The sequence below is a fragment of the Eulemur rufifrons genome, chromosome 18 (assembly GCF_041146395.1).
Source record: "Eulemur rufifrons isolate Redbay chromosome 18, OSU_ERuf_1, whole genome shotgun sequence".
Taxonomy (NCBI): Eukaryota; Metazoa; Chordata; class Mammalia; order Primates; family Lemuridae; genus Eulemur; species Eulemur rufifrons.
The window spans coordinates 29,967,476-29,988,771 of NC_091000.1; the positions used below are offsets into that span (position 1 = coordinate 29,967,476).

The window sequence follows — 21,296 nt, forward strand, 5'->3', positions numbered from 1 at the left end:
CTCCCCCTAATGTAAGATGACTCAAAGAAATATTTCTGGCAAATATACTGAGCTCTGTGCGCCACCCTGGGCTGTAAATTCTACCACCCTGCCCCCAACCTCCTCATTTTCCTGGACTCAGGACATTTAGAAATATCTTCAGAACTAAGCGAACTATCACCACCAAAACTGCTACCTCCCTGAAAGGAGAAAAGTGGTAATGAATCATCCTTCACCCCATTAAATGTATTCAAATTGCAGAATGCTGGTGCTCACATCAATTTAATGTCAGTTGCTCTGTCATAGTACTGCTTGCATATGACAATACTCTAGTAGTCTGGAAGAGTTAGTATGGCTTCCAAGATCACACCTTACAGATTTCATGGCACAGGTACCAGGAGGTAGATTTATTTCTCAATATGTTCTTTCTGTCTCTTTTTCCTTAAATAATACATTTGCCTATTTCAAGAGTAATTTTTTTTATTTCTCTTTGAAATTTATACTTAACCAAACAGTATCTTAAAATGGCATATTTGTGTGTATAAAAAGTTACAAGGTTCACATAAGTGAATCATTAAGTATTAAAACTATAGTATAGATCTGTGGTTCCCCACGCCCAGACCATGGACTGGTACCAGTCCTTGGCCTGTCAGTAATCGGGTGCACAGCAGGAGGTGAGCAGCAGGTAAGCCAGGGAAGCTTCATCTGTATTTACAGCCGCTCCCCCATCACTTACATCACTGCCTGAGCTCCGCCTCCTGTCAGATCAGTGGTGGCATTAGAATCTCATAGGAGCAGGAACCCTACTGCTAACTGCGCATGCGAGGGATCTAGGTTGCGGCTTCTTATGAGACTCTAGTGCCTGACTGATGATCTGAGGTGGAGCTGAGGCGGTGATGCTAGCGCTGGGGAGCAGCTGCAAATACAGATTATCATTAGCAGAGAGGTTTGAGTGCACAATAAATGTAATGCACTCGAATCACCCCCAAACCATCTCTGCCCTCCCCCACCCACCGCCTGTGGAAAAATTATCTTCCATGTAACCGCTCCCTGGTGCCAAAAAGGTTGGGGACTGCTGGTATAGGTAATTTTGGTGTTAACCTGAGTCAAACTGTACTTAACATGAATTTAATATCTGTCACACTGAAATTTATTTTCATAAATTGACATTTAGTAAATAGATTATCTGACTATATTAAAGTAAAGATCTAAGGTTTAGTCAACTTTCAGGTGGAAAAAAAATGCAAGGAGGACCCTTTGGTAATTCTTTAGACAGTTTCACCATATTAATAACTCATTAAGTACTTTTCTGCTGTATGGCTGATCCAGCTGTCTGGGTAGACCCTTCACAACTGTTTAATGCACCTACCTCCCAATATTAAATCTTTATGAAAACAAACAAAAATCCCATGCCGTTTGGTCATAGGTTGAGAAGCAGCTGTTCTTTGGTATAATCCCTCATTCTGTATAAGTAGAGTTGATTTCTTTTTTAAACATGCTTCTTAATTAAATTTTATTTGACTTTTCTGTGTGTATAAATACAGCCTAAGGGGTGCCTTCCCTTCTTCATTCCCTACTATTAGCTGCCTCCTGCAGAAAAAACTGCTGCTAACTTACGGGTTATGTATGAGTAAGCGTTTGAAGTTCTGTATTATTCATTAATCTGATTGTCATGCTTTCTATGTCATTGCTTAAATGTACAACATGGCAGAGCTAGAAAAAATAGTAAGGCATTTTACTGAGACACCAACTTGTTGATTAATGGCTTCTTAGTAATAATAATACCACAGCTCAGTACTTGGGAGCCTTGGAATCAAAACTGAGTTTAAAATCTGGATCCACTATTTACTAGGTAGATGACCTTGAACAATTTCCTCATCTACAAAATGTGGACAATGATAGCACCTTCCTTACAGCACATGTTAAAGGATTGGCTAAGGGGAGTCATGGGAGGCATTTAGAATATTGTCTGTCACTGCAGTAGTCATTATTTACTATTATTAATGGTACATAATTTACATTATCATTTAAAATTAATTACAGAATTTTACATATTCATATTATCACATTAATTTTAACTGTATCATATGTGTCAAATTTTACTCATAAAAACATTTAATTATGCTTTAGTACCTTGTTGGAATTCAAATATATTACTATGAGTAACACAGTACACACATACACATGCAGGAAAGTACAAATGTGATTAAGAATTTCTCCTACTAAATCCATATATCTAATTGTTTTAACAACTTTATTTTATGAGTTATATAATTAGGAAGTCAAACTAAATAAGAGCCTCATATTTCTATTACTTAGCCTGTTTCGGATAATACATAATTCGATAGCTAAAAGAAATTTCCAGTCATGCATCGCTTAACAATGAGAGTACACTCTTGAGAAATATATCATTAGGCAATTTTGTCATTGTGCGAACATAATAGAGTGTACTTAGGCAAAGCAAACCTAGATGGTGTAGCCTACTGTACGACTAGGCTATATGGTTTAGCTTGCAGGACTGGAAGTTGCTTTGGGTGAGTGAGTGGTGAGTGAATGTGAAGGCCTAGGGCATTATTTGCGCTACTGTAGACTTTATAAACACTGTACACTTAGGCTACACTAAATTTATATTGAAAATTTTTCTTTCTCAATAATAAATTAATTTTGCTCACTGTAACTTTTTTTACTTTATAACTCTTTTAATTTTTTTAAACTTTTTGACTTTTTTGTAATAACACTTAGCTTAAAACACACTGTATAGTTGTACAAAAATATTTCCTTTCTTATATCCATATTCTCTAAGCTTTTTTCTATTTTTAAATTTTTTTTTTTAAAACTTCCTCGTTACAAAGACAAAAACATACATATTAGCCTAGGCCTACAAAGGGTCAGGATCACCAAGATGTCCCTAGGTGATAGGAATATTTCAGCCCCATTATAATCTTATGGGACCACTGTCTTATATGTGCTTTGTCGTTGACCAAAACGTCATGAAGTAGTGTGTGACTGTATTTGGCCATATAGCTGACATATGTATACCACCTTCCTATAGGATTGTACAGTCTGCCCTCATTCTGCTGCCTCCCAGTGATTTACTAGCTCATTTCCTAAGTTTCACAAATGACACTGTGAGAATTCTGCTATGGTTCAGCATTGAGTTCATAGGAAGTTATTATTTTCATGTGCAAATAATATAAGTATCCAAAACTGAGTTACATACCTGCATTCAAAAAAGGTAAGTTATCTTTTCCGCTCACATTTTCTGGGGCTGTACATTCATATACCAGTGCACACTAGGAAAGAAGTTAAAAAACAAAAACATTTAAAAATAATCAAAATGATAAACTTTTGTTTGCAAAACATGAGGCTATGTGCATGGTTTCAAAACATTTTAAACAAAACATTTTTGTAAAACTATTTCCAACCTATCTTTACTATGAAGAGTATTTAACCTGTGATTTACTTATATTTATATATAATGTGTTTTGTGTTATATAATTATAGACTACATTTCAGTTCTAGTTAAAGGCTACTCAGGGAAGAAAGTAAAAAGAGGAAAATTATTGTTCCCAGCATGCTAGAGATATGCTCTTAGTACAGTAAATCATATTTGACAAGCTGAATCATTCTGTATTTCTTTCACCTCGGTTATTTCAGATCAATAGAAAGCAAATTACTTTCTAGAGTATAAGTAATGGCAATTTAAATAAAAGATAAAATATGTTGAGGAAACTAATTACATAGGACAAAGGAATATTTTTGTTTCTAGCAAAACAATATAAACACTTGTTTATAAAGTATGGGGACCATTTATAAATAAGCTGATCTCTGGAGTTTGTAATTAATTGATTAAGCCCATGACCTTTACGGAACTGACATTCTCTGGACAGAAGGAGCAAAAAGACGTAGAAGAGCACATTGACATGTTCCCAGTGAATGAGCCAGGATGGCAGAAGATGTCCCAGACAGTGCATCACCAACTGTTGTCACTTTCCCTCGGCTTCCTATAAAAGTGTAACTGAGAGAGGAAACAAAACTCTTCTGGCCCCAGGAGCTTGACAAGAGACCTATTTTCACATAAGCACACTCTATAATTTGTTTCTTCAAATGAGTTTCCTTCTATCTCTAGCCAAAAACAAAACAAAAATAAACATGCACAGGAGAAGGAAGAGTGCATTTTCAAAGTAAATATACCAGATATAAACAAGTAAATGCAAACAAAACAAAGCCCAGAACATTTTTTATAATAGCATTTCAATAGATTTAGGGAGCACAAGTGCAGTTTTGTTACATGAATATATTGTACAGTGGTGAGGCCTCGGCTTTTAGTGTACCCATCACCCAAATAGTGTACATTATACCCATTAGGTAATTTTTCGTCCTTCACCCTCCTCCCACATTTGGAGTCTCCAGTATCTTCTATTCCACTCTGTATGGCCACCCACACCCATAGCTTAGCTCCAACTTGTAAGTCAGAATATGAATATTTTATTTTCCATTCCTGCGTTACTTAAGATAACGGTCTCCAGTTCCACTCAAGTTGCTGAAAAAGACATTATTTCATTCTTTTTTATGGCTGAGAAAATTCTTTTGGTAAGGAGTTCTAAGGGAAGCAGCCATCCTTTTGTAGATTCTGCATGGCTCTTCTCAGGGGACTCCGAGGGCTCAGACCAAGCCCCCCCAGGTTGCAGCAGAATTGCACGAGCCACTTCTCAACTGCTCCAACTGCTCCCCTTTGAGAATCATGGACATTGAGGTCGCTGTTAATGATGGAATATGCATGTTCCTTAAACATTTTGAAGAGGAAGACAAATCATTCAAAATGTTGATTTAAATGTTACTTTCTGTATTCTTGTACTTATTCCTCCACTTATTCCTCCACTACTTATTCCTCCATCACAACATTCATCACATTAGTAAATTTCTTGATGGGGAACAATGTGCTTTCATAATTTCTTTACTGAAGTCCTAGTTTACTGAAAGAATGAATGAGTGTAAAGAGCTCTTAAAATTTGATGTTCTCTAATTCATTTTCCTGAATATCAGAAGTCAGAGGTGGTCTCTTCTTTTAATCCACAGCTAGTTTGGAAATGCACTTTCCAAATCACTAAAGTGATGTGCAATGATGCCTGGACATACTTGAAATTCTTTATTTCTCCTATTTCCAATATTTCCTCTACTTCTTTCAGCCTATATAGGGCTGTTAAAATAATCTTTCATAAACATTTTACTCATCAGTGTTCTACTCTAGCATGTGTAATGACTACTTATTGTCCAATCAAATCCAGTATTTTCAGACTGGTCTGTAAATCCTTTCATAATTTGTCCCTGACATCCTTCCACCTAATAATTAGGTATATAGCTATGAGCCATACTCCTTACCAAAAGAATATCATCATCTACAACATAACTTACAGGAATGGTTTAAATTAAACCTTCTGAGTGAGGATGTCCGTAAGTCATAAAAACCAAGCCATTATTCTGAGACTGCTTTCACATAGAGGCAGCCCTGCCTCCTGTAATCAAAGATAACTTTATGTTTCCTAACAGGTCTGTATTATCTTACCAAATGGATACAGAAATATGACTTTCACACACTCATATCTTCCATCCAAACTGGAAGGCAGATATTTACGACAATTTGAACCTAATAGAATTATTATTTTGCAACTGTATTGTATTTTAAAATCCTAGTATTCAGAATATTCTCAAGCGTTAGAATCATGGCATATAAACAAAAAATATCCAATATTTATGAAAAGAATTAACATTTTCCTATTTGGATTCAGTAATTATTTTCTTCAATTGTGGTAACTTATATTGTATGACCTCTGTGTTTTTATTTAGATTGAATATTTTTTGAAGCCAAGAATCATAATCCTAATTCTTTTGCTTATTTTATTTAATTTTTTACAACCAACTATAGATTCATTCTCATGCTGTGCCAGATGCTACAGAGGATGAAAAGAGAAAAATGATGTAGAATCTTAAAGAGGCTCAAGCTGTATATACTGTTATTTAACTATTATCATGATGGATATTTGCAGTGTTACTTATATACTTATATGGTGTGTGCTCTTAATGTAATAATCTCACATTTGTGATTCTGAGCAGGAATAGTAAATGTCATATGCTCTTTGTGTCATACATAGCACCATAAGCCTCTTGATTTCAATGAATACTGAAAAAAAAAAAAACTGTCATTTGATAGTAAGAGCCCAAGGAAACACAAGATATGTAAAACTCTTGGAGCTTAGTAATTTTGAATGTCATATCAATTTGCCATGCATTGAGTTAGAAAACTAGCTAAGTTTTAAGAAAAAAATGATCATAAAGCTCTGCATGAATCCATCAAAGACCAATACTTGGCAAAGCACTTTTATATTTTATTCCTTAAGTTGTGATTCTCAAAGTTTGGTCCAGAGTTCCCTGGAAGACCTGATAAGTTTGCATCATGCACAGAGCAAAGACAAAACTATTTTCACAATAATACTAAAACATTATTTGTCTTCTTTCTTCTCTTTCTCCTATAAGCATCTAGTAGAATTTTCTAGTGGCTATCTGACATAATCATTTTATGGCCAATTAAAAGTGTGCTTGCGTATCTTCTGCTTTAAACATCCTTGTTTTAATTTCTAATATAATAAATGTCTATATAGTCCAAATAAGTAAAATCTCTAATACAGTAAATATCAATTGATGAAATTCACATAAATGTAAATTTTGAATATAAAATAGGAGAATTGCTGTGCTTACGTGATCTCATTCAGGCTCATGACTTTAAATACCACCCAAATACCGTCTGATTACTCACAAATATATCGTTCGAGATTGGACATCTCCCCTGAATTCCAGACATAAACCTCCAACTGTTTACTTACATCTGTACTTGAACGTGTAAGAAGAATATGGAACTTAACATCTCAGAATTTCCTGTGTTCCTCTACTTGCTTTTTATAATTTTCTTTATAGCAACAAATGGTAATTCTATTCTTTGGCTGTCCTGTGCACTTAGAGTCTGATGCATTTCACTTTCTCCATCAATATTATCCTATTCCAACTCATCTTCATTTCTAACCTAAATTTTTGCAATAACTTCTGAACCAGGCTTCATCCTTCTGTACTTACTTCTTTTGGGGCCATTCTCAATACAGAAGCCAAAATGATCCTCTTAAAACAGATCATTTCACAACTATCCTCAAAAATCCCCCATTGGGTTTACATTTATCTCAGAGTCTAATGGCCCACAATGGAGTATATGATCTATGTTCCCTGCTCCAAGAACCTCTGTCTGAAACCCCAACAGCTCTCCTGTTTGACTCGTGGGCTTCAATCACAGTAGCCTCCTTGCTGTTCCTTTAACACAAGCATACTGCCAACTCAGAGCCTTCACTCTTGCCATTCACTCTACCTATAGTCCTTGTTCCTGTCATATGTCCACATGTCTCACTCCCTGATTTCCTGCAAGTTTCAGCATCAATATCACATTATCAGTGAATCTTTCCTTGCCCATCCAGTATAAATGACCACGACCAGCACTCCACTATTCCTTTTACCTTGTCTTATTTTTTCTATAGCATAGACCCATCTGATCAACACTATCAATAAGTAATACATGTTAATTTTTTACCTCTTTACTTCCCCTGAAGGTAGCATCTGTATCTATCTGGTTCATTGCTGGATCCCCAGAACCTATTAGAATGCCTAGAACATAGGAGGCAGTATTGTTTGATAAATGAGTGATGACTATTATATGCCTTCAGGTATTCTCTATAAGGTAAGTAAGGCTGGTTTTATTATTTTCAGTTTTATATTTGGAGAAAATAAGGGGATGGGACCTTCAGAGACTGGTCATCATCTACCCAAAGACTACCTGTTTCCCTGACCACTGCTGATAAAAGTCCACTGAAAGCTTCAAAGAACAAGGGCAAGATAACCTTAAAAAACCGAATGTCATGAAAATACTAATTAACTTAGGTTCATAGTCAAAAGGAGATGTATCATGACTTCATTTATCCCATCCTTGCCAGTATCATAAATAAGTAAGGCATTTTCCTTCCTTTTGTAGACATCACAATCACTTTGATCACCAGCATTATGCCACATTCAAACACAATATTAAACAATCAAGGGAGACAGGGCAGGAGCTGAACGAAACTCAGCTCCTCCAGAGCCTCACTGAAGGATGCTCCTCCTGGTACACCCCCTGCCAAGATGCTGAGACATCTCTGCTGCAGGCAAAGAAATCCTCAAGGGGAAGACTTGGCCTGTCTCAGTCAATCCTGCTGGCTGTTATTTATTTGGGTTTTCTCATTTTTCACCTGATTTGATGATTTTACTTCCTAGTCCTCCTTTCTCTAGTAGCATTTTTCTTGACTACTTCAAAGGTTGTTTCTTCAATTTCTTCCTCTTTCCTTCACAAGCAGACATTCCTCATCATTACATCCTATCTTTATCTATTGATCCACCAGTTGGTACAGCATTATATGCAGCTAAATATTTTCCCTATCAGACAATTTTGGATTTTACTTCTTTATAGGAAAATTGATTTCATTCATTCATTTTTTTTCCTATGTGTCAGACTGTTTTGGGGCTAAAAGAGAGAACAAAATAGGTCAATTTGTACCATGAAGTTTAATTCTAGTGAGGAAAATAGATAATAAATGGGACAAATAAGTAAAATATATGTGACACTGGACAACAACAAACATTAAAGACAAAAATAATGCAGAGAAGGGAGATAAGAAGTTTTGGGGTAGACACTGCAATTTTAGATGCAGTGGCAAGGCAAGGCTTCAGTGAGAAGGGAACATTTTGCATAAAGACCAGAAGGAAATAAGAGAATGAATCACACAATTACCATGGGAAAACACTTTCAAAGGTGGATTGAAAAACAAAGTGTAAGGACCTTGAGTTGGGAATGTACCTGAAATGTTCAAAGAACCATAAGGAAGACAACATGGCTAGATTGCAATGAGCAAAAAAGAGGAGTTGGGATGAGGTTGAGGAAATAGCAGGAGGCTAACTCTTGTAAAACCTTGTAAGTTAGGTCACTGAAGGGATTTTTTTTTTTTATTTGAGTTTATACTTTCAGGGAGCTGAGAAACTGTTGGAGCAATGGCATGTTCTAAGTTACATGTTAATAGGATTATTTGGGTTGCTCTGTTGAGAATAGACTGTGATGTAGGAGGTACAGTGAGTGATCAGGGAAAGAGGAAGAAAGAAATCAGGGAGACTTTTAAGAGACTACTGTAAAAATCTAGGTAACAGAAAATGTTGGTGGCAATGAAGGGGTCACAAGTTGTTGAATTCTGGATGTATTTCAAAAGTAGAGTCAATGGAATTTTTCTTTTTCTTTTTTTCTCTTTTTTTTTTTGGAGACAGAGTCTTACTCTGTCACCCAGGCTAAAGTGCAGTGGCATCATCATAGCTCACTGCAACCTCAAACTCCTTGGCTCAAGCGATCCTCCTGTCTTAGCCTCCCAAGTAGTTGGGACTACACGCATGTGCCACCATGCTTGGCTAATTTTTCTATTTTTTTATGGAGACAGGATCTGGCTCTTACTCAGGCTAGTCCTGAACTCCTGACCTCAAGCAATCCTCCACCTCAGCCTTCCAAAGTGCTAGGATTACAGGTGTGAGCAACCGCACCCGGCCTAAAATTTGCTAACATATTAACTGTGAGTATAAAAGGAATAAAGGAGTCAAAGATACTCTAAAGTTATATTTAATAGGTTTGTAAAAAGACAATTTTAGTTTTCTTCTAAAATTTTTCTTTCTACTACTATGTATGTGATTTTAACACTTTATCTTCTATTCCTATGTATATATCAAAGTTTGAACCAGTCTAATATAATGAATAACTGTCTGAACAGTCTTCCCTTGATGAGAAATAGTTACTAATAATTTTGTGGAAACAAGTGGGAGTTAAGAATTTATATTTTTATTATATTTTATTCTATGCTCTGAAATTTATGTAAGATTCAAAATTAAAATGTAGTATTTTACATTAAAGGTATTGTTATGGGTTGAATTGTGTTCTCCAAAATTCATATGTTGAAGCCCCAATCTCCAGTGTGACTGTATTTGGAGATAAGGGCCTTTATGGAGGTAATTAAGGTTAAATGAGCTCACAAAGGGGGGCCTTAGTCCTACAGGGCTGGTAATCTTATAGGAAAAGGAGAAGATCCAGAGCATATGCACAGGCATGCGCGCGCGCTCTCTCTCTCTCTCTCTCTCTCTCTCTCGTTTTCTCTCATTTCCTATGTGCATATAGAGGAAAGGCCATCTGCAAGCCAAGAAAAGAGGCCTCACCAGCCTAACCGCCAGAACCGTGAGAAAATGAATTCCGTTGTTTAAGCCACATAGACTATAGTATTTCGTTATGACAGCCCAAGCTGAATAATACAAGTATCATTCCTTTAATATCTGCTTCAGTCTACATGAGTGATAACGTGTCGCTCTCATAGCACATGACTATAGTTGCTGATAGAAATTTCATTCCTTTCTCCCAACTCATGCAAACCAGTGAGAAGGAGGTTATTTTAGGAATAATCTCTGTTTTTAAAATAAATTTAAAATAAAATAAAATAAATAAAAAAGGGGTTGCAGAGGGTTGGCCTGGGAGGGGTGGCCATATTTTAATAATTTTTTTTAAAGTAATAACCTCCATTCTTGGGATACTTCACTTAATATAATGGGTTCCAACTCTCTCCAGGAGAACCATAGACATGTCATATCTTCGTTATTTCTTAAGCATCACATGTACTCACCAGAAAATTGGTTTCCCTGATCATCACCTAAATATACATCTGGGAACGATACCAATCGGATATCAGACTGAGGTGGGGGGTGGGGGGAGGGGATGGGTGTATGCCTACACAATGAGTGCATTGCGCACCGTTTGGGGAATGGTCACGCTTGAAGGTGCTGACTCGGGGAGGGGGGGTGGGGATGGATATATACCTACATGATGGGTGCAACGCACACTGTCTGGGGAACGGACACACCTGGAGCTTTGATTTGGGGGGACAGGCGGTAGTATGTGACCTGAAATTCTGTATCCCCCATAATAAGATGAAAAAAAAAAAAAAAAAAAGGAATAACTTCTATTTCAGTGACTTTCTCTTTCCATCCATGTTAGTCATTCAGGACTTAAATCATTATTAACAGATTGGGTTAATCCACTGTATGTGCATTTTGATTTAGCAGATATACAGAAGGTTCCATGCATTTGCAGTTCTAAAAATACTCCAGATGATTCTGACCACACTTTGAAAAACACTGAGATAAAGTTATTGACACAGTAAATACCATGCATATTGGGCCTTACTATAAATCTCAGTCATGAATATTCTTAGGGAATGCCAAGGGAGCATATAGTCACTTTATTAAAAGTTTGCAAAAGGTCAAGGTTTACAAAGAATCCAGACAGGGTGGAGCTGATGCTAACAATGTTTGGCGTGTTTACCATTTTAGTTAGCTTATGACTCACACACGGTGTGTGGTGCCATTGCCACCTCCTATTTCTAGAATAGCTCTTTTTTAAGTTCACATTGCTATGCCAGAAATATTACATGGGACTTTGGTGGGGAATATTCCTAGGTATCAAGTTCTCCATTTATGAAAATAGCATGATTCAATTTGTACTACCTTATAATACACTGTAGTGAAACAGTCTGGAGTGAGGGGAGGGCAAGCTTTGAGGAGAAAGGAAAGGTGGTTAGTAATAGAGTCAGAGTCAGGAAAAGGGGAAGTTTTATTTTGAAATGGGAAGTGTTCCTGCTCTTGGTTTCCTGGTGCATTGCTACAGGTCCAGGCATGATTATCTGCCTATTTCTGCTCTCATTCCCCAGCTTAGCCTCCAAATCCCTCTCCTTGATCTTGATACAATCATTCAAGTGGTAGTGACAAAGATGAATCTTATACAGAACTCTAAAGGGAATGAAAGGACCCAGAGGTCTTGAATACACAAAGCCAAAGAGGACCTGTGCCAAAACTTCACCACAGTACTCACATTAGCAAACAACCTGAATTAAACTTTGGGCCTCCTTAGAATATCTTCATAATGTGGGATATGTTACAAGGGAGGAGCAGAAGAACAGAGAAGAACAGGGTTTGGGGCAGCAGAGAAGACCCTAGCCTATTCTGGGGAAAAAAATTTTTTGAAAGGAAATCTTAGATTTTTTATAAAGTTAATTATTTTTAAACTGTTGGATAAATACCTTCTCCCATGTAGATGTTTCCTAAGTACCAAAAATCAAACATGCTCCAAGATAAGAGATAGTAAACCAGAAAATAAGTCACAACTGCCTTTATCATTTAAAAATTATTCACCTACAAAAATTTTCCCACACAATCAAGAACAAGACAAGGATGACCTCTCTCACCACTTCTATTCAATATAGTACTGGAAGTTCTAGCCAGAGCAATTACACAAGAAAAAGAAAGAAAAGGCATCCAAAGAAGAAAAAGAGAAGTGAAATTATCTCTGTTTGCTGATAACATGACCTTATATGTAAAAAAACACTAAAGACCCCACCAAAAATCTGTCAAAACTGATAAGCAAATTCAGTAAAGTTTCAGGGTACAAAATCAACACACAAAAATCAGTAGCATGTCTTTATACTAACAGCAAACTATCTAAAACAGAAATTAAAAAATCAATCACATTCACAATAACATCAAAAAAATACTTAGAAGTAAATTAAACCTAGGAGGTGAAAGATCTGTATACCGAAAACTATAAAACATTGATGAAGGAAATTATAGATGACACAAATAAATGGAAAAGTATCTTGGGTTTATGGATTAGAAGAATTAATAGTGTTAAAATGCCTATACTGCCTAATCTAAAGATTCAATGTAATCTGTATCAAAATTCCAACATCATTTTTCACAGAAATTTTTTTTAAAAATCACAAAATGTGAATGGAACCACAAAAGACTTCCAATACCCAAGGCAATGTTGAGTAAAAAAAATAAAGCTGGAAGCATCACATTACCTGACTTCAAAATCTATAATTAATACAAAGCTATAGTAATCAAAATAGCATACCAATACTATTAGCAGAAAAATGGACACATTGACCAATGAAACAAGACAGAGAGCCAAGTAATAAACTCATGCATATACTGTCAATTGATTTTTGACAAAGGTGTCAAGAACACACAATGGAGAAAGGGCAGTCTCTTGACTAAATGGTATTGGGAAAACTAGACATAAACATGCAGAAGAATAAAACTGGATCCTTCTCTCACACCATGTACAAAAATCAAAATGAATTAAATAAATGTAAGCCCTGAAACTGTAAAACTATTAAAAGAAAACACAAAGGAAATGTTCTGTGACAGTGATCTAGGCAAAGATTTCTTGGACATGACCCCAGAGGCACAGGAATGAAAGCAAAACCAAATAATGGAATTGTATCAAACTAAAAAGCTGCTGTATAGCAAAGAAAACAATAAAAAAAAAATCCTATGGAATTGAAGAAAATATTTGCAAACCATACATCTGATAAGGGGTCAGTATCCAAAATATATAAGAAACTCAAACAACTTAATAACAAGAAAACAACTCAATCAAAAAATGGGCAAAGGACCTAAATAAACACTTCTCAAAAGAAAACATACAGGTAGCCAATAGATATATAAACAATGCTCATCATCACTGATTATCAGGGAAATGTAAATCAAAACCATAATGAACTACCACCTCACACCTATTAGAATGACTACTATCAAAAAGATGAAAGATAACAAGCACTATGCACAGTGTGGAATAAAGGGAACCCTTATGCACTGCTGTTGAGAATGTAAATCAATACATCTGTTATGGAAAACAGCATGGAGCTTCCTCAGAAAACTAAAACTAGAATTATCATACGACACAGCAGTCTCACTCTGGGTATGTATCCAAAGCAATTGAGAACAATGTGCTGAAGAAATATCTGCACTCTCATGTTCATTGCAGCATTATTCACAATAGCTGAGATATGGAAGCAGCCTAGATGTCCATCATCAGATGAATAGATTAAAAAGTCTGGTATATATATATATATATATATATATATATATATACACAATGGAAAATTATTCAGCCTTAAAGAAGGGGGACGTTCTGTCATTTGTATCTAGACAACATGGATAAACCTGGATGACATTATGCTAAGTGAAATAAGCCAGGCACAGAAAGACAAATACTGTATAATCTCACTTATACGTGGAATCTGAAAAGGTCAGACTCACAGAAGTCAGGAGCAGAATGATGGTTACTAGGGGCTGGGAGAGGAGAGTGGATGGGAAAAGGGGAGATGTTGATCGAAGGGTATAACTTGCAAACAGGAGGGATAAGTTTTAGTTATCTATTGCACAGAATGGTGCCTGTAATAAACAATAGTGCATTGCATATTTCCAAATTGCTAAAAGAGTAGATTTTAAATGTTTTCATCACAACAAAATAAGTATGTGTGGTGAGGGATATGTTAGTTAGCCTGATTTAATCATTCCACAATGTAAATATACAACAAAACGGCACATTGTACCCCGTAAATATATATAATTTTATTTCTCAATTAAAAATGACATTAAATGTTTTTAAAATACTCACTTTTGAAAAGGTAGAAATTATAGTGCATAAGAAAATTCATTTTCCTAAAAGAATCTATTAGCAGTTTTTAAATCTGTCCCATGTGTTTCTATTGCCTCAATAAAATAGGCAATTGTTTTTCTAAGAAAGGAATTAAGACTAATATTTATACTGAGTTTCTCTTTCCTAGAGAAAAGGAACAGAAAGAAAGAGAGAATCCTGGACACATATTTATATACATCAAGCCTTTATTCTGGGCTTCTCCTCCAGCTGGCATTGTCTGTCCTCCAGAGCTGTTCATTTGCCATATACTATTTCCTGCTTCTCTGAGCAATTTCATAAGGCATAGAGTTCCTGTTAAATCTGCCCTCCCTCACATAAAAATGAAATCCAAATCAAAATTTCATCTCTTTCCAAAGAGGGTTTGGAGAGTAGAGAACAAGTTATTTTTGACAATAGCCCTCCTAGAATCTCCTGTGCATCTCACGCAGGGTTAATTACAGTAGAATGCAACAATGATCAATACCGCTGTTCCAGCTGAGAAGAGGCAGTGTCAACAAGAGAGCTGGCAGTGAAGAGGAAGGTGCTTCTGAATGGAACCTTGCTTTTACATAGTTCCATACAAATGCGCCCTCTGGTTCAGAGGATGAAACACACATATTGTACTCCAATTCCAGAGATGATTTCTCATTTAACTCTTGAATAATGAGATTTTAAACCCCACAGAGGTGTTGGTGATGCAGGCATCTGGCAAGGCTGATCATCTCTAATTTAATCTGTGCAATGAACTGATCAAGATCCTACCTTTTGTCCCTGCACATCTGTTGTGATGTGGTCGGCTTCCCCATCCTCAATCTCCCCCATCTTCACGACACTGACTTCTATGGTGCCAACCACTTTGCCACCATCTGAAGTTCTGCAATCAGAAATAAAGGAAATGAGATGGTAAGAATCTTCTCTCTCCTCAAAACATGTCCAAAACACATTTGTTTCTAAAAACCACTAGCACCGCTATTTGCTTCATTTAATTAAACAGCTCTGCATGACACACAGCAAAACATGTTAATAGCATTGGTGTTTTTAATTTCAAATGAAAATTAACTATGGATTCATGAGGTCAGACCATGAACTGTCAAAAACTACCTCATGAAGATGAAATTTCCTCAAGGCTCTCAGGAGGAACCTCGAGGACAAAACATTGTGTCATGGATCAATGCCCTACTAGCAACCGTCAAATCTCTACAACCGCGTCAACAACAGACCATCTATACCAACTGCATTAGATATTGCACATGTCTACTGCATAAACTGTGGCTGCATAACATGGAAAAGAGTACAAACATTCCAATATTCCATTATGACTGGGCCATTGGCTACAAAATCTGACTCTGTGCCCTTTCCCTAACATTTTTCTAAGAGATTAGATAAAGAAGACTCTCTCCTAGCAAACATAAGGTATGCATGAAAGCAGACTATAACCCTAGAGCTCATTTAGTGTAACCCTTTACTTTTTCAGAGAAAGAAACTGAGACCCAAAAAGATGAAAAACATTTTCCAAGGTAACAAAGTGGCAAACCCAGGTTTCTATCTTTTTGGACTCTTTTGACCACTGACAACTCTTCTATATTTAATGATGATAATAACTTTATTACTAAGATTTTCATCATTATTTTTATCAGCATAAAAATTTTATGGTTGGCAATAATAATTAAAAGTAAAATTAAGAACCATCACATTTTAAGATTCTCTAGTTGCTTTTTCTGGGTAAGAAAATCTAAGGAATTAATAGTGCCATTATACTATGAAAGCACCGTGACACATAATGATATTTTTCCCTTGAGTCTTATTGTGAAAATAGGTGGCAAGCTACCCCATAGGTACGATGTGTTGCTATAACTTCCATCTAAGCAGAATTGACTGAGTAACACTGGTTGTATGACAATTCATTTTCTTTTTAGTCATGTTCTTTCATGAAATGTGTTTTTAGCTTTAATCTGAATACCAGTGAGATCTTTCTTTCAATCACGTCCTTCAAAATGCTATTTTATTATTAGAGGTGTCAGAAAAGAGGAGTAGGAAAATTAATATAAATAGTTTACAAAATGCTAATTAAAATAATAAATTCATTAAATGAAAACCTGATTATGTTACTAGATAAGGTACAAATTAAAACACACTTTTTGAATTATGTTTTTAAGTAAATTAAAATAGGATAATTCTGGTGTTATGTACACAGCTGACGTCATAGTGAAATAAAATGATACACGTAGAAAAAGAAAAGTGATTTATTACATTATATTAAGATGTCTTACTAAAATATGAAGTAAAGTGGTTCTTGGAGATTTTAAAATAAATGGAAATCATAATACTGATTCAATTATTTGAAATTAACATAGAAAACTTAAAGATTCATCACAAAGAAGGTATGTATACAGGTGACAATATGATCAATCTGTAATATTACAGAAAATTATATTAGCTCCAACTCTAGGATTGTTTTAAATAATTCATTATACCATTTTTATTTGAATATGACATAATTTGTCACAGTCATGATGTGGTATATCTCTGTATAATTCTCTAGTACCTAGTAGTTAAATAAAGAATTTAATAAGAATCCTCATTGGTATTACTAATAATTTTTTCTAGAGATCTTCAGACTTTTTTCCAAAAAAAAACTGATTATTTATAAAAAGTAAAGATTTTTTTCTTCTCAAAAGAATTGTTTAGATTTATTTGCTTGAGCAAACAAGCTAGCTTAATTGCTAGGAATGCAAAACCTATGGTATAATATTCTAAATTTTTTCACTGAACTAATCCAAATACTGCATCAAATGGTGTGAAAGAGTAGGTAGATTTTTCACAGCTGTGTAATAACTGATATATGCCATTGTTAAAAGTGTAAACTCAAGAGTTTTGAGTTGTCTGCTAGCTGCATGACTTTGGGCAAGTCACTTAACCACATGAAACTTTGTTTTCTCATTTGTAAAATGGAGATAATAACCTTGTTTTAAGAATTAGATTATGAGAGATGATTAAAGTAAAGTGATCATCAGCACAGTGCCTTACACAAGATAATTGCTCCCCTCTCTGCAATTGTCCTAGTAGCAGTATTGGAGCAAGAGCAGCAGCAGCAAAAACAGAACTGCTATAGTCATTAATGTATTAAATTATATTCAATCTGATTCTCTCTAGAAATTTTACTGCAATAGATATTCAAGTTTACAGTAAAAGATTATTAATATTTCATGGTATATGCATCTCAACAGTGATTAAATACGCATTGGAAATACAAAGACTTTGTAATAACAGATGATGTTATGAAGCTTACATTCCTACTACTCCAGAGAACACAAATTTACTAATTACAATGCAAGTGAATCTTTCAAAAATACTAAAGTAGATGAATAAGCAATGTACTATGGGAGTAAACTTCTGAATTATAGCTCTACCCATTCCCTTTATAAAAGTTATCTGGCTACGTTTTCAATGATTTTTATGCCTTTTAGGTTTTCCAGTTCTCTTTATCTCCTTGAGTAGAATCCAAGCAAGATTCTACTCAGTTGCTGAGTAGAATCCAAGCAAGGAGCTTGCTTAATCTTATGACACTATAGTATTCTAGTATCAATTTTTCCCCAAAACTATTTTAGATAAGCAACTCTTTTGAGAACCTTAAAGTCTGTCTCCTTGTCTGAGATTTGTGGGAAACAGAATGGTGAATCCAGGTTATAAACTAAAGAACTAAACCCAAGATACTCAAAAGCATGGTTCACCCTGTCATTGAACTTGAAAGTAAAATGTAGAAGTCAGTTCTTATTTATTCTGTAGTAATTTACCACACAAAGAGTACAGATATCAACAGCTCTCTTCGGTCAGGAGAATCACAAATGCATTATCTATTTCATGTTCCCAAAGGTCTTTTCCAAAATTGCTTCATAGAGATTTAGAAAAAAGAAATTCATTCTTAAATGCTTAATTATGCTTTCAATTTACCACCCATCAGGTTGTGGAAGTGAGTAATAATAGCTTAACCATTATTCATCACCAAAATTCTACCAAATTTTATCTAATGGAAATTCATCACATCTGCACAGAAGATACATTGAAGAGAGTTCTGGGCTAGGAATCAAGAAACCCAGGGTCTCCTTCCAACTCAGGTACTAACTAGCTATGTGACCAAGCACATATCACTTCAGTTCTCTGCATTTCAGTCTCCTTTACTGCAAAACAAAGAGTTGGTCTCTAACAGCTGTGCCATAGTATCAGCTCTAATCACACCTATGATTCCAACAAAGGCTTCATAAGCTATTACAGGTTGACATAGACTCAAGAAAAATCTTAGGCACATTCTAGTGTCTCCTCCTCACTCCACACCTTCCCATTCTACTTTCCCCAAAGACAAACCAAATGCATGGCAAACTTGAGAAGTAACTTAACATTTATAGTCAAACAAAAAAGAAAAAAGCCTAGCTTATCTTATGTCACATATTACACATATTTTATATCTATATGGTCATTATAGAACTGCATGTTGGTATTTTTACAAGGATACCAATTTTACAGAACCCCAAACAGAAATGATGTTCATACCTTTTCCTACCAATTTGTGTGACAATAAGATAGGGATGCAGTAATGAATATCTCAATCTACACAAGAAAAAAACAACTCTGCCATTTCAGTCTATTGCCAGGTCACTACCGCTGTTTAATGCAGAGAGCTGAGAGAGAAGTAAAAGATGGATAGTTCATGGCCACTGCAGTATTTCAATCACAACATCAAGTTCTTCCTCCCTCAGCAGATAAACTAATACTTAACCATCCATGCCAACAAGATATGGAAGACAAAGAAGGGAGAAATTTCAGCAACAGAAATTTACACTCCTTTCTTACCTAGGTTTTCAGCATACATAATACACTAGTGATTAAAGTTCTTTAAAATCTGCCTTTAAAATAATTCCCCTAATGCTTCCTAATGAAATATTCAATCCCACATGGTGAAACATACAAATATTTGTAGAAGACTGAAGGAAAAGGGATGTAAAATAGTCTTCTAACAAAGAACAATTTAACGACACCCTTTCCCTAAACTTCTTTCCCACCTATTCTGCCATCCTTAATGGAGGGGGAAAAAAACCACCTCTGGAAATGTTAAACAGTAAAGTATAAATAACTCCTCTATTTTGGAAATGCCACAGAGATACAAACCAACAAATGACTCTGTAAATATCCAGGGAAAATCCATCATTAGCAATGTCAGTCTTTGTGAATATAAAGTAGTCCTGGTGCTACGCACGGGAGTCTTCAGCTGCAAGACATGCCTTGCATTTAAACCATCTGGATATACAACTAGGAGATGAAAATCTCACCCAGACAGGAAAATAAACAAGGGCCATAAGTAAACAAATGTTGTCAGTAGGTGAGTAAGTGCACTCTGATGATCTTTCTGGTGAATACAATTATACAGCAATGCTACATTTATTTAGGGCTCACAGAACTTAGAGGTCTATTTATGTATAACTAAACACACCTCTATTCTAGCTGAAATTCACAAATGACAGAAGCCATAAAACACTTTCAAACCTATAGTAAAATAAAGCTTTTCAGTAGTTCTTAGTATCAATAGCTTATGCTCACTAAGGTTTAGTCCTTGGTTTTCCGCTCTTTTCTCACAATAAGCTGGCCTTCTGAAATCCCATCCATTATCATGGGATTCAATCAGCCTTTTACGAAGATCTGCCACAATTCTATATTCCCAACTTGCTCCTGATTTTCTGATCTAGAACTCCAAATTCCTTTTATCCTGATCCTACCATTTTACATTCTACAAGCTTGAAACCTAACCCTAAATTTTCTCAGATCTGAACTCACTCATATCAATAGCACGTCATTCTCCAAAAATGAAAACCAAGAATACTCCATCTCTACCTTGGCCTTAGCCTTACCCTCTCATCAGTCACTAAGCCCTACTGATTCTTCTTCCCTAATGCCTTTTACATGTGTCCCATCCCAATTAGTTTCATCACTTCTCTTATGTTTTACTTAAAGAACCTACTTCTCATCCTTCAGTATCTTTCTCTTCCATTCCTTCCATACCAGCTTTTTTTCTTAAAGCCCTGATTTCACTATTTCACTTTCTTTTCTGTGTTAAAAGTCCTTAGACATTGCCCAGCACCTACTCAGAGAGGCTGAACTATACAGCCCGTCTTTCAAGGCCTTATATATCAGGATCTGTCAAAGTTTGTGGACAGCTCAGTATTTTTGGCTCAAACAAATCTACCTCATCATGCACTGTTAAATAATGAAGTATGATTTAGGAGAAAGTGCAGTGAACTTTGAGTAACAAAGTCCTTGGTTATGGTGCCAGCTCTCACAGTAAACAGCTGTGTGATTGTGAGCAGGCAACTCAGCCTCTATAAAGATGTTCCAGCTATAAAATATAAAGATTGTAAACCATCCTACTTATCTTGCAAGATTTATGTGACTAAAAATAAAAGATCTTAGGCTTAAATATAAAAAACGCTTTAGTACATGGAAATGAGTACTTTAGTTATATTGCCTGAGCCACAAAGCTTCAAGAGAACATCATGGAAATGTTGACCATCAGTTTTTCAGACTAATTGGCTTTAGATTCCTCTTACTGCTAAATATTATACTGTCCAAATATAAGGAATTCCACAAATGCAAATAAGCTAAGGCAAATTTTGCCCTCCTCATGACTCTATTTCAAAAA

At 35.6% G+C, this 21,296-nt stretch overlaps 1 protein-coding gene across 6 annotated transcripts in view; it reads right to left on the minus strand.

Moving 5' to 3' along the window:
• INPP4B (inositol polyphosphate-4-phosphatase type II B) overlaps positions 1–21,296 on the minus strand; it is a 336,633-nt gene that overhangs the window by 178,857 nt on the left and 136,480 nt on the right. For all 6 annotated transcript variants that reach the window (XM_069492955.1, XM_069492951.1, XM_069492953.1 and 3 more), the window contains 2 exons: positions 15,371–15,482; positions 3,200–3,272 (listed from right to left, as the gene is read on the minus strand). In XM_069492955.1, the coding sequence (XP_069349056.1) occupies positions 3,200–3,272; positions 15,371–15,482 (185 nt within the window). The remainder of the gene's footprint in view (positions 1–3,199; positions 3,273–15,370; positions 15,483–21,296) is intronic.